Genomic DNA, 13,446 nt, shown 5'->3' on the forward strand with positions numbered 1-13,446 from the left:
GTATATCCGTATCGCGTGTTTTAAAACCCCAAACTTGCAACCTCTTTCTCTGTTGAAGCAAATATAGTTATAGAACTAAACTGTTGGATCTAGCTGATGACGAAGCTAAATATCATGAGCTTGCTGAAACTACTTTTAAATTTCTCCTGCAATTTATTGTCACTTACACTTGAATTTCGTCTATGAGTATTAATAAAAAAGTACAGAAACAGTATTTATTTTTTTGTGTAGTACTGTACAAAATCGAGCTACGACTAGATAAGCTTGTCTTATGATTTATAGAATTTAAATGAAAACATTAACTCATTTAGACAAAGACTTAATTTTTTGTTGACTGGCAATTGTTTAAGAATGTCTAAATAAAACGTAATTCCTAGAGCCGGCCATAAAAGTTATATTGGCAAACAATGTTTTCGGAGTGTTAATCGGAAATCTCTGTCTCTTTTTGTACTACCTGCTCTGAATGCAGATAATTTAGCGAATAATAACCACCATTTGTCTGCAGAGCTGCAGCTGTTGTAAATTGTTCAAAATATTCGTATAAATTTAATTTTTAGCGCAAAAATATTTTATGTGAATTTTCGAAACAAATTTTAGTTTATCGAGGAATGAAAAATCTTATTTTTAAATTAAAGTGTGATATTAATAAATTGTTATTTTTTTTTAAATGTTTTGTTTTTTTATTTTTTACTTATGTTTTTCATAAATTGCTACTAGCAGTTGATAATAATTTAGTTAGTTAGAGTATAAATATATTTTGTTACTAAGGGCTTAATTCTATATAGTGTCCACGACGTCTCATCAATGACTAACTAAATCCGGTGGCAAGGTTAGCATTACTTCTAATTAGCCGGCTGCGCTTTCAGCGGTCGTCGGGTGTGAATAAATTAGCGCAATTGCAGAACAATAGTCGTTGTTTTACCGGCGTGTCTTTGAGGAGGGCCGCACAAAAACAGGTGTCGGTTTGGTTTACCTCTGAACTCTCCCGGCTTCGGCGACTCAGTCGTAACTCGCACGCTAACCAGAGATAACGTGTATTACTGGGTCATTGCGGTGATAACGCACCTAGGAAGTACGAAAACGTGTCTATGCCTTCAAATCAACCATAAGTGTTTGAGTTGTTCCTACCAAAGTGACAATGGCTTGTGTAAACAGAAGAAGAATACCATTTATATGGCACCAGAGGGAGCAAATCACAGTTTTGGTCGTAAATATATTTTCGTTGATATTGAACGCACAGGCTCAATTGGACATACCAGGATCGAGTTCTCCAAGACCGAATGAGTATTTCAATCAATACAACGGGATATCCACAGCTAGGCCTTACAACCCCCAGATAGACCAATACAATAATCCTTATTCGTCCACTCCGAGACAAAATGTCTATTCTTCGACGCCTGGATATCCACAAGATTATGTTAGAGGTTTAAACCCTGACGTTACAAATCGCGGTCATTCGAATCAAAACGATCCTGATAACAGGAACTACAATCAAAATCCACAATTTCCGGATGCGGATCAAGAAGATTACTATAGGAATCAGAATGGGTTTAGAGGTTCTCAGCAGGGTAATCAGCAGGTCAATCAACAATTTAATCAACATAGAGATACTTTGGCGCTCAGGAAGCTGCTATCTCAGATAGACGTTCAAGCTTCAGGAGAATGTGCAAATAACGTTGCTGCTCAGTGGAACTTTGAGACGGATGTCAACGAAGTCTCACAACTGGCTGCTGTGAGTCAATTTTATTCATTATTAATTTTCCGTGCTGTAGGTTCTTGTGCACACACTGGGAAATTCAATTGTTACATAAGCGGAAAACTTACCTTGACTTGTCTCTCTTATTCTTTTTGTTGTCGCATGATAGCTCCCACATAGATTTTTTGCCGTAATAAACACTATGCACTCATATGCATTATTGTAAAATAATAAATTATACGGTTACTTTACCAGTTAAAATTTATAATTAAAATTAAAATCAATAAGGAGTATTTTAAATAAGTTGACAATATGATCATTAAAGTCTAAAACCTAAATTACTTCAAGTTATATCATGTAAAATTAAAATTCATTAATATATAATTATACATATGAATGCCTTTAAGTTTACTTTGGCTAAAAAATGACTTCATTCTAAAACATGTGCTGTAAGTACAGCTCAGACTTGCTAATATAGATGAATTTTAAAGAATGATTGGCAAAATTTAATATTCAATAATGTTTTATTTGAATATATACAAAAAAATACTGTCTCTTCTAAAGCAGGTAATTCAAAGTCATACTACAAGATTCATACAACAATATATAGTTAAGAAACAAAATATGTATCTATGAAGTGTGAATTGGCTAACTGTAATTCTGTGTGAAAATAACCTATTAATATCACTTTTTTCCATCGTTCTGATACATATGATATCAAAATTTCCCATCTCTGAAATAGCAAGTAATCATAAATAAGCGTCTCTAGAAAGTTTGACAACTCATGTACTTGAATGAACCAATGGTATATTTTTTTCTGTGAAAATAACAAATCCAGAATTTTATTTCAATAAATAAAACTAATCCATATGTATTAGTTCTGTAAAGTTAACAAGTATGAAGTTTTTAATTCAAGTGATTTATTTTTTATCAATTTTATCTAAACTAAATTAAATCTTGTATCTAAAATAAATTTAATAGCTTAATAATTTAAAAAGCAACTATCTTAAAAATATGCTTTTTCAAGAGATTTTTACACTCTTTTACATTTGCACTGTATATATGTCTTAAGTAGCTTCATTACAATTTAAATATGCTTATTAATTCATTATTATTTATGTTAATTTAAACAACTTTGGTTTAAGAATCGAATTTACATTAAAAAACATTTTTATTTTGGGTGTTTATTGTATAAGGTTTTGCTTTTAAATATAAGAGTTTTATATGATCATTTCTAAATTAACCAAAATACCTAAGTCAAATATATGAAAAATCACTTTTTTATTAGTATTTTTTTTATTTAAGGATTGCAAAAAATGTTTTATAGAATTCAATGATAAATATTTAAGCATAAATATGTGACTAAATGACTAAAATTGCTCAACATATACTGTTCCAGGATAGTTTACAGTAGTAATAAATAAATATTTTAGACCGACGACAGCAAAAATTTAGTTTGCAATAATATTATCATAAATATTCGCAGAAGCATTTGTGCTTTTAGAGAGGTTTTATGTTGATTTTGACACTAATAGTTTTTAATACTGTAACTAATAGAATTACCTTATATTAATAATTAAAAATGCACTGTACAATCCTACATATGTATATCCATATATTTATTAGTTAATTCTAGTCATGAAATATTTCTTATTCTTGAAATATCAATGATATATGTACATTATTTTTACATTTTTTGATTAAATGGGTTACAAAATGGTTAGTTGAACAATAAAAAAACATAGGTTAAGCTATAATACATAGGAGCAACTTTAGTACACAATTCATCGCTTCAAATGTTTCGCGCATATTAAAAAAATAATTTGGTAACTATGCTCCTGTAACTATACTTATTTTTCAAACCTTTTATTTTAGATTTGTATATCAATTTATAAAAAAAAAATGCACAACATTAAATAAATTCGGTTCACATGAATTGATTACAAATTTATATGTTAGCTAGGGTGGACCGTCCAGGGCGGCACCCACTTGGGGGCGGCATTTCCGCGATGGAAGGACCGTTCGTGTAGTGTCATTCTTAAACTAAATGTGCTAAAAAATATATATTCACGAATAGCTAAAGACTAGTCTGTTTTTTAGAATCGGTAAAAGTGGAAGTTACACCAGATGTTTTTTATTGATTGATAACCATTATTTAATTAAACTTGAAAACTGTTTTTTATATTATATATTTTTATATGCATATAGTATGTGAAGGATATGCAGCGTAGCTAGGGGGGGGGGGGGGTTAAAAAAGGCTGCCTGCCCCGGAAAGTTTTGGCATATTGAAGACATGCATTAAATTACAGATTTTTAGGAAGGTCAGATTTTGTATTAGATAATTGTATGAGGGGGAGGGGGCGAAGTTAAGGATCACCCCGGGATGCACAAACTCTAGTTACACCATTGCATTAACGCAAAAATAATATTAATTAATATTAGAAAAAAAAATAAGTTTATTATATAAAAATAATATAGCACAAATTTATTTTATAAAAATAATTAGGTTATTAACTAGGCAATTTATAAAATTATATAAGTTAAAAAAACAATAAGTTACTTTTGTAGTAAGCAGTACTTCATATATAATCTGCAAATTAAAAGAATAATCCAAATACGTTTTAATTATGTAACTATTTTACAAGTACACTAATCTTAATTTATTTTAGCTTTCAGAAATCTTTCGCTTATATGTCTTAAAATTTTAAATGATTCGTTTTTCTTTCTATTACAACAAAAATCTGTATAAATTTAATTTCTATACTTTATTAGATAAATACACAGTTAATTGTTGGTAAATATTTTCTTATCAAAAGTGTATATCACATACTTTTATACAAATATTGGTTTAATCTTTTTCGGTTACGAAATTTAATTGCAGCTAAGAGTTATTCTAATGGGTTGGCAAAAATCGTGAATAAATTATTATATCTTATATGTATATATAATTAAGGTATACCAATATATAAGTAGATAATACAGAGCTTACTCTGAAGGACTTTTTAATTATTTTAAATATTTAAAATTAAGCTATTCGGAAAATATGCAGGAGCCTTTTATTAATCTAAAATCTATTAATAATGGAGAATTTGTTACACCATGTATCGTTTTGGGTTAAAACAAGCTATGGTTCAATAAAATGTCGATTTTTTATCATTAATACATAAACTTGTAGAGACTATATCCATTCAAGCATTTTATACGGGTCAAGTTCGTTACTCGACAACACCTTTTAAACGATTGTTACGGATGGCTGTCGATTTGCGTATTATGCATTAGTGTTTATTTATCAATTACTTACCAAGAAACATCAAGCATTTTGTCTTAATGATTTGCTATTAGACACAAAGTGCATCGAAACGTAAACGATTCTGCGACAAAGGACACTATCGAGATTGTGATCGTTCTTGTTACGTGCGTCTACGTAATATTTAGCAATGCAGATCAATCTGGGACGCAAGATTTCGCAAGTGACCTCTAACAGCATCACTCTAACTACGTGATGAGCCTTCTGGTAAAAAAATCTTACGTGCATGAAGTGCGAAATGAAAACGTAAAATAAAAACACCCGACACGCTCTGATGGATAACGTAGACGCAGTCTGACACAGATCATAGATGCATAACATAAAACAATAAAAAAAAACACGTATTAGTAGAAATTATATTTTGAATGTCACCTTTTAACCTCAAGGTTTTTCTCGGTTAAATATAGATTTATAAATGTTATAAACGTTTAATATATTTAGCTATATTTAAATAAATTCGTTCATTTACATTAATCTTAATGAACCTTCGAAGTTATAAAGCGATAAATTAGTTTTATTAAAAGTTTATTAAAAATCAATAGCGTATCAATCATTATATTTATTTAATTATTACATTTTTTACATAGTCATGTACCAAATCTGACAAATTTGATGTCCACGTACAAGTTTTCTACAGTATGAATATCATTCAATTATATAATATAATTTCAGCAGGAGTGAGCTACTATAGTTAAGGAGCTTTTTAATATTTTTTGATGCAATATGTTTGACTAAATCGAGAATTTTCGAAACATAATTGAAAAAAATAAAGCAGATTCGTTAGTATTTCTATGTATACTAATATATTGTTGCCTATATCATGTCAGCCGTTAAGTTACAGTAATGTTATATATTTACAAGTTTTTTGCTGGCTAGATGTTTTAAGCTTAAGTAATGGAAATTTGGCCAAAATACTAAGATGTAATTAAACCTATTTTGAGCATTAACTTGAAAGTGAGATTATGATACAAATATTTTACTAAGTTCATAAATAATGTGCATCAATTTCTTAGTATATTACTTAACCACAGAATAATTGCATTTGACAATGTATTATTTTTAATGAATTCTGAGATTCAATTAGATTTTTTTCATATGGTCACCAAACCATGACCGCCAATTTTTAGCGGGCAAATGCTTTACTAACGATTTGCGACACGCACCTCATTCAACATCCAATATTTAATAGCACCCAAAATTTGCTAGATTTACAAATTACGCACACCATTGTCGCCAGAAAATCACAATTCGTGTACGATGGGTGGGATTTTAAGAGGAAAATCATTACACTAATATCATAATAAGTGAACCTTTTGTCGCTTGACCTTTTTACATGACCTTAGTTCTACTTTAAAATAGTTGGACTCCCAAAATATTTTTAAACAATGAAAAAGCACAATATATAAAACATTTTTAAGCGGTTCAAGATCGCAGTTTTCTGAATCTTTTCACCTTTTAACTACTTTCGCATATGGACATAGACTCATACAAATCTACACAAACGACACTTATTGTTTTTGCAGGTTGTGTAACGAGCAAATAAAAGATAAAAGACAAACGTATCAATGAAACGTACAATTGTCAGGAAACAATAAAAGTTTAACAATAAATCGTATAGTTTTGTTTATCGATCGACTTGTAAGAGCGAATGTTAATTAGTGTTCCATATTTGGCTTTCTTGATGTATGACAATATTGACGTTTGACAAACACTGACATGCTGCTATTGTTAAATATATTATTTTTAATGTCAGGAGTGTCCGTGAAATTAATGGTACAAATATAGATTTGTGTTTATATGTGTAATTTAAAATGCAAGGTGAGATGATTAACTGGGAAGTAATAATGGGTTTAGATGAAACATATAATATGTTTCTTAATACCAATGATATTATAACACTATTCAAAATTAAACTGTATTTGTTTAATCACATTTGTGTCAGTTAATAATTTTTGATTTACATTTTAACTTTTTTTTTTTTAATATAAATCTGACCATATTGAATTGACAGGTTTCCCCAATGCGTCATGGTGTGCATTATACATATTATTAAAGATTTACACAAAATTTAAATTATACCATTAAATATTAAAAAAATTAGAAAAAAACAATTCTGTTGCACACCTAAAATAAATGAGCAGCATTCCACATAATATTTACCCAGCTCTTCATAGCTATCGCCAAAAACATGTTTGACAAGCTAATTGAGGAGCTGGATGGTTCGTGTAAGAGGAAGTTTCTCGAGGGTTGACGAATAAGGGACGCGATCGCGACTCTCTAGGACACTCCAAAGCTCGCAGCTAAAAGTTGCCAGTCATTGCTGGATTCCCATCAAGCTCATTGATGAGCTAAATGGATCGTGTAAGAGAAGTGCTCTCAAGACTAGATGTCTTGGTCCGATAATAATAATAACGGATGCACTCTCAATCCGTGTTTAATTTTTTTCTAAATTTGTATTTGACTGGTGAATAAATTCAATTAAATATTTATTGCTGTATGATTTTCAACAAAACATTGGAATTTTGTAAAATGGTTGATGCTAAATTAAATGAAAGGTTATTTAAGTATTTTAAAATTAAGTAGCAAAACATACAACCAGTTTTTAAAAGTAAACCTGAGAAAATTACAAATTAAATTAAAATAACTATATTTAGAGAATTTTTAATGCATAAAATAACACTGCAATGTTCTTACAAAATATGTATGTTACAAAATTGTAAATAATATATATCATAATATTTATGTAGAAAATTATGCTATTTCTAGAAACGGATAATATTCCGATTAGTTCAGAATAATCTGAAATAGTTTGAGAAAATCCACTTTGTCTAATCTCTTGCCATAATTTACATAGATCCGTTAATTAAAAAATATTTTAAATAAATAAATAAAAAAAAACTTATTTTATAAATTAAACTAAAAAGCTAGTATTTTAATATATTTTTAATTAAAGATGCATATTTTTTCGCTCTTGTTAACCGAAAATGTTTTAAAAAATCTTGCCAATTATTGTAATGTAGAATATTTTAGCAAAGATTATTCTCAATTTGACTATGAAACTCAATTCAGATTTATCCTTATTTAATAATACAATTATATTGATTAAAATTAAAAATCTGTAGTCAAATATTGTTTTTCTTAATATGAAATACACTTAAAATTATCATGAATAAAGTTTTTAGATTAGAATAATGAATAATAATTCGTAATTATATATTGAATATTTGCTTCACTGCTCATAATAATTGCTTATAATTTATGATTTATTGCATCCACTTCCTAATGACTAATGCAATTTAATTAAATCTTTGTTATATAAATAAATTTTAATTTATATTTAACAAAATGACTAAATAACAATGTTAAAACATGCATGTCGAGGTCAAAAAAGAATAAAACGACATGCTCTTGAAATGTATTGAATCACTGAAAACAATGCATTTTGTATGGTGATGTGAAACTATGAAATGTTGCGGTTTTCATTATGTAATACAATAAGCATTTTGTTAAGGTTTCATCACAAACTTCATTGGGTACAATTATACCTTGAAATAATTAAAATAAACTTATTTATTACATTTATTAGCGTAAAAATAAAATCTATTTCAAAAACGATACAATAAATCAAAATAAGCCTTTTTTAACAAATCTGTTTCATAAACAATATGCTTCAATTGACTCGAATTTATATGGGAATTTGGATTCATATTGTTTTCTTAGATCTATTTTCGATTATGAAATTTAGGTAGTTAGCACGAAAATATTTCATTTCTTACATGCACATTATTATTCACATCACAATCGTTATTTCTAGGTCAAAATATAATATTATTATGTAAATAAACATTTATAATTTTTCTTATAAAATAGTAGTGTTCATAGATTATTTTAAATTATTAAAAGTACATTGTGCTTGATGTGAAAAAATATATATATACATATGTGTACACATATAAAAAAGTATGAGATTATGTTTCGTACTTGACTGATACAATGCATTCTTTTGTACGAATGACTAAGTTATTCGCATAAATGTCGTAATTCTTCTAAACGACGAGTATTATTTCGCTTACATGCTAGTTTTTTAATTAAATATTTTCTAATTAAATAATCAATAGAATTTGAAAATAGTTTAAAAATAGTGGAATAAAAGCAATAATGTACTTAATTTTAATAATTAATTATTTTTAATATTATATAAAAAACTGTAGCAAAAAACCGCTACAAATTAAACGGTCAGTAATTTTTAAATAAAACGGTCAGTAATGTTATTAATATATGGTCAATTGTCAAACGGTCTGTAGCTTTGTAAACAATGGTCAGTAATTTTATTGAAAACGGTCTTTAACTTTTAGACTTTTGCTCAGTAAAGATATTAGAAAGAGCCAGTTTAATATAGTTATAAAACTAATAATATTGAATTAATTTATCAAATAAAGTAAATTTATATGTCTTAAAATAATACTATTTAATTGAAATATAAAAAACAACATTCTAAAAATATTATTAATTAATATGATAATTATTTCACTCATCATTGTTTTTGGCTCAAACTATTTCTTCCCTTTCTTTCAACTTATGATTAAATTTTCTTAAGTGTTCCAGCAAAGTATTTTTTTCATCATCACCAAAAACTTCATCAAATCCCTTAAGCATTGCGTTTGATGCATCTGATATTAAAAAAACAAGTTTAATAGTTTTATTCAATCAATTGCTAGAATTTAACCGAAAATCCAATAAAAAAAACCTCTCCTTTCATTATAAGTACTGGCCGTTTAATATAATAACTCACTATTTGTTATACTTACTGACCGATTAACAACTGACCATTTCTTTACAACTTCCGTTTCAACCAACCAATGCGTTACAATGGGGTAAATCTGTAGTCAATCAGATGTAACGAACAGCCCGGAAATCAGTGACGTCTAAATACATAAAGAGGTGTCGAAATGGCATATCTCGAAAGTCGGAGAGTCTACGCTGAGGTGTCGAATTGAATTTTTGTCGGCTGTGATCTGTCGTGATGATGCTGGACGATCCGTTGACGTGTCTAGTGCTGTGACTCCTTGGCGTCTCTAGAGCATCTTCTTCTGTCTGTATGTCTGCCCGTCTGCTTTTCTATGAGCAAGTGTCACATCTCTAATATTGCTGGCTCGAGATAGCTCTGGTGAATCGCATTTGAGGATGTTGGCGGACTAATTGCATCGCTTTTTGGACACACCTAGGTAATGTGTTTACGCTTTAAAAGTGAAACTATCAGATGGCTACTTACGGCGATCTTAATAAAGGGCTAAAAATAACAATAGTCTTTTTGCGCAGAGTAGAACGCATTGTCTATTGCGCATCCATTTCACACAAAAGGGTAGTTTTTCCGGTTCTTATGAGGGATTACGAGTGATTCAGGTTAGATATGCTAATAGGCTGTCAATGAAAAATTAACAATTTATTCAGAGTTCTCACTTCAATTATTATGCCTTACTTTCGAGAGGAGTTGGTATTACTTTATATTTGTTCAAAATATTCGTTAGAATGAGCTCTTAATTATTGATGCAGATGGTTGAAATCCCCATATCGTCTCCATTAAAGTTCAACTTGTCCCACGATAGCATAAAAATACAATAATTTTGAAAACAAATTATCTTTAAAAGTAAAAATAAAAATCTCATAAAAAATGTTTTCTAGAAATGGCATATGGAGAAGCTCTGATTAAGAAACACACTATAAATTGCATTGTGCTTCCCACGTTCAACACTAGCACAAAACAATGGAAAGCTAAAGTAGAAAAACGACAAACGGACGTACCTCATACGTTGAAAAGTAAAGGTGGTGATTCGTTTTTGAAAAGCGAAATTTTCTTGCGGTAACTGTTTTGTGACCTTTGAATAAGCTTCAATATAATGACGATTTGACAAAGTTAACTCATTGTTAAAAGTGCGTTTATTTTGTATACAAAAATGCGTATCACAATAGATTTTTTGTTAAGATAATTTAGATTATAACACTTATTTGAGAAATGAAGAACAATAGGGTAATATTTGTCTCAAATGTGAAATTGTCCTATATTTATTAGTTCATCATAGATTTAAGACTTTCTTTTTGCTAGGTTTGTTGTTGTATTAATGTGTCCCGTAAAAATAATTATGTAAGTTGTATAATTCTAATGTCAGTTGTGCTATAATTATTCTGTCATATTATGCAAAACTATTCATTTTATTAATCAAACTTTTAAATCATAGATTAATAATCTACTCTACAGATATGACAAGTCTAAGTATGAATAAGATGTATATGACTAATCAATGGAATAATAAATAAATCATATAATTTTATGGATCGTAATGTATTCATGGTGCAAATAACAATTATACGCTGTAAAAAGTTCTGAGATGGTCGTTTCGAATTACATGCATGTATACAACTTGCAATTATATATTTTATGATTCATTATTATAATAACTATTGAATAAACTATAAACGTTTACAATATAAATTATTTGTTTCAATTGATTCATACATTTTACAACTAATAATTTAATTATTCTAAGCTCAGTAAAACTGATTAGTGTTTTAATGTCATAAAATGATTTGTTATTTTACAAGAGCCACTTGGTTTGTTTCAATTTTTTAACATAACTGAAAAAAATGTTTTTCACTGTTAATTCCCTAAATCCTATCGATATGAAAAGTACATTAAACATATATATTATAAAATATAATATTTGCAAATATGTCTCTAAATAAAATAATCCCATATACTTCTCTAATAAATATATAGTACATGTATTCACATTTAATTAACAACCACTCCTAACATCACTACATTAGCATCAAGATCAAAGCTATTAAAGATTCATCATCAACAATCAGTTATTATTGTCGCATATAAACGGAACCTTCGATTATGTGTACACTTTTCCCACGCCTCAATAAATACACACTAACCCTTTGTACCGAGAAGCTGTAATTTTAATCTGTATTATCCAACAGCATCAAATCTCGCACATAATCAAGGTTAACAATTATAACCACGTTTTATGGAGAAAAAATATCAACAACCTTATACCTCTCGTTTACTACACACGTTAAGAATATTATTTAACATCGCCATGCGATCTTGCAATTATCCATCATTGTTATGATAATGTACATTGTACTATGACACAAACGAGCAATTGAAGGATCTGATTTTAAAGGCGAATAATTATAATATAAATTTATAACATTATTTTATTGATATAACAATGCAATCAGTTGCATAAAAAGTCACTTAACGCGTTGTTGTCTTGTTTTTGTCCACGTGCTTTCACTTTTCTAGAGCAGTTTTTAATGAGGCTTTAATTATGAGTAATTTCCTAATTAGAATACGCGACACAAACTGAATAATTGTAGCTTGTACTGTAAATTGTTGACAATCGAAGACTTCTTTTAAAAACAGACACGATACAAAATATTTGTTTTACAGAAAAGCAAAACGACAAATATGTTCTTGATTAAAAATGAATTAAAAACTCTTACACAAAATAAATGTACTGTATTTACAACAAAGCTTTGTCTAAAATAATTGTTTTAAATGTTTCTTTAAAATAGCTTAGAATTTTTTAGCTTTTAAATAGATCTATATAATAATAATTCATATCATTTGAAATGCATAGAAAATAAGAGGTTAATATTTGTGTTACATTGCTCATTATATGTACATTATATTTTCAGTTGGATGCTCAGCAAAGATATTCATTATTTCAACGAGGGTTATGGCAGTTAGTCAGCGGTATAAACAAAGACTTCTTGAACGACGTCGATACTTACAGGCAATTGAGACTTATGTCAATAATCGGTCCAGCAGCTCTACCTCCAGATCAATTAGATAGAGTAAGTGATGATTATAACATAAGATAGATATCTACAATAAATGCTAATTCAAATTATTCTGTATAATTTCAGTACAACCGTTTGATCAACGATATGTTGGCTGTGTACAACAACGCTGAAATATGCGCTTACAACGAGCCCTTCAAATGTGGATTGAGACTGCAACCGGATTTGACACTATTGATGGCTAAATCTAGAGATTGGCCTGAGCTCCAGCACGTTTGGACTGAGTGGAGGAGAAATACTGGTCTCAAGTTCAGAGATCATTATGAACAGTTGGCTGATTTGACGAACCAAGCTGCAAAGTTAAATAGTAAGAAATTAACAATCAAATATAAGAATCACGCAGTTAGTTGCAAGTGAAATAATAAATAATTCAATAATGTTTTTAAGATTAACGCATTATATTTTATTACGAAAACTGTTTTGGGGCGGATTTAACTGTTAAACTACAGAAGATTTCTAGGCAGCGTATATTGCGCCATCTGAATTTTATACATAAACATTTTTAGGTGCATATATTATTTATTAAACAAATATTTATTTGTTTAGTAGATACATATTATTTTTGGCC

The 13,446-nt window shown here is 28.9% G+C and overlaps 1 protein-coding gene across 1 annotated transcript in view; it reads left to right on the forward strand.

Moving 5' to 3' along the window:
- The first annotated feature begins 1,001 nt into the window (after window positions 1–1,001).
- Window positions 1,002–13,446, forward strand: part of Ance-3 (angiotensin-converting enzyme Ance-3) — a 114,022-nt gene continuing 101,577 nt past the window's right edge. The window contains exons 1-3 of the mRNA XM_088197881.1: window positions 1,002–1,732; window positions 12,714–12,872; window positions 12,945–13,185. Of these exons, the coding sequence (XP_088054007.1) occupies window positions 1,139–1,732; window positions 12,714–12,872; window positions 12,945–13,185 (994 nt within the window). The 5' untranslated portion in view covers window positions 1,002–1,138. The remainder of the gene's footprint in view (window positions 1,733–12,713; window positions 12,873–12,944; window positions 13,186–13,446) is intronic.

The sequence above is a fragment of the Plectrocnemia conspersa genome, unplaced genomic scaffold (genome assembly GCF_051122295.1).
Source record: "Plectrocnemia conspersa isolate PC_06_02 unplaced genomic scaffold, ASM5112229v1 ptg000011l, whole genome shotgun sequence".
NCBI classification, from domain to species: Eukaryota; Metazoa; Arthropoda; class Insecta; order Trichoptera; family Polycentropodidae; genus Plectrocnemia; species Plectrocnemia conspersa.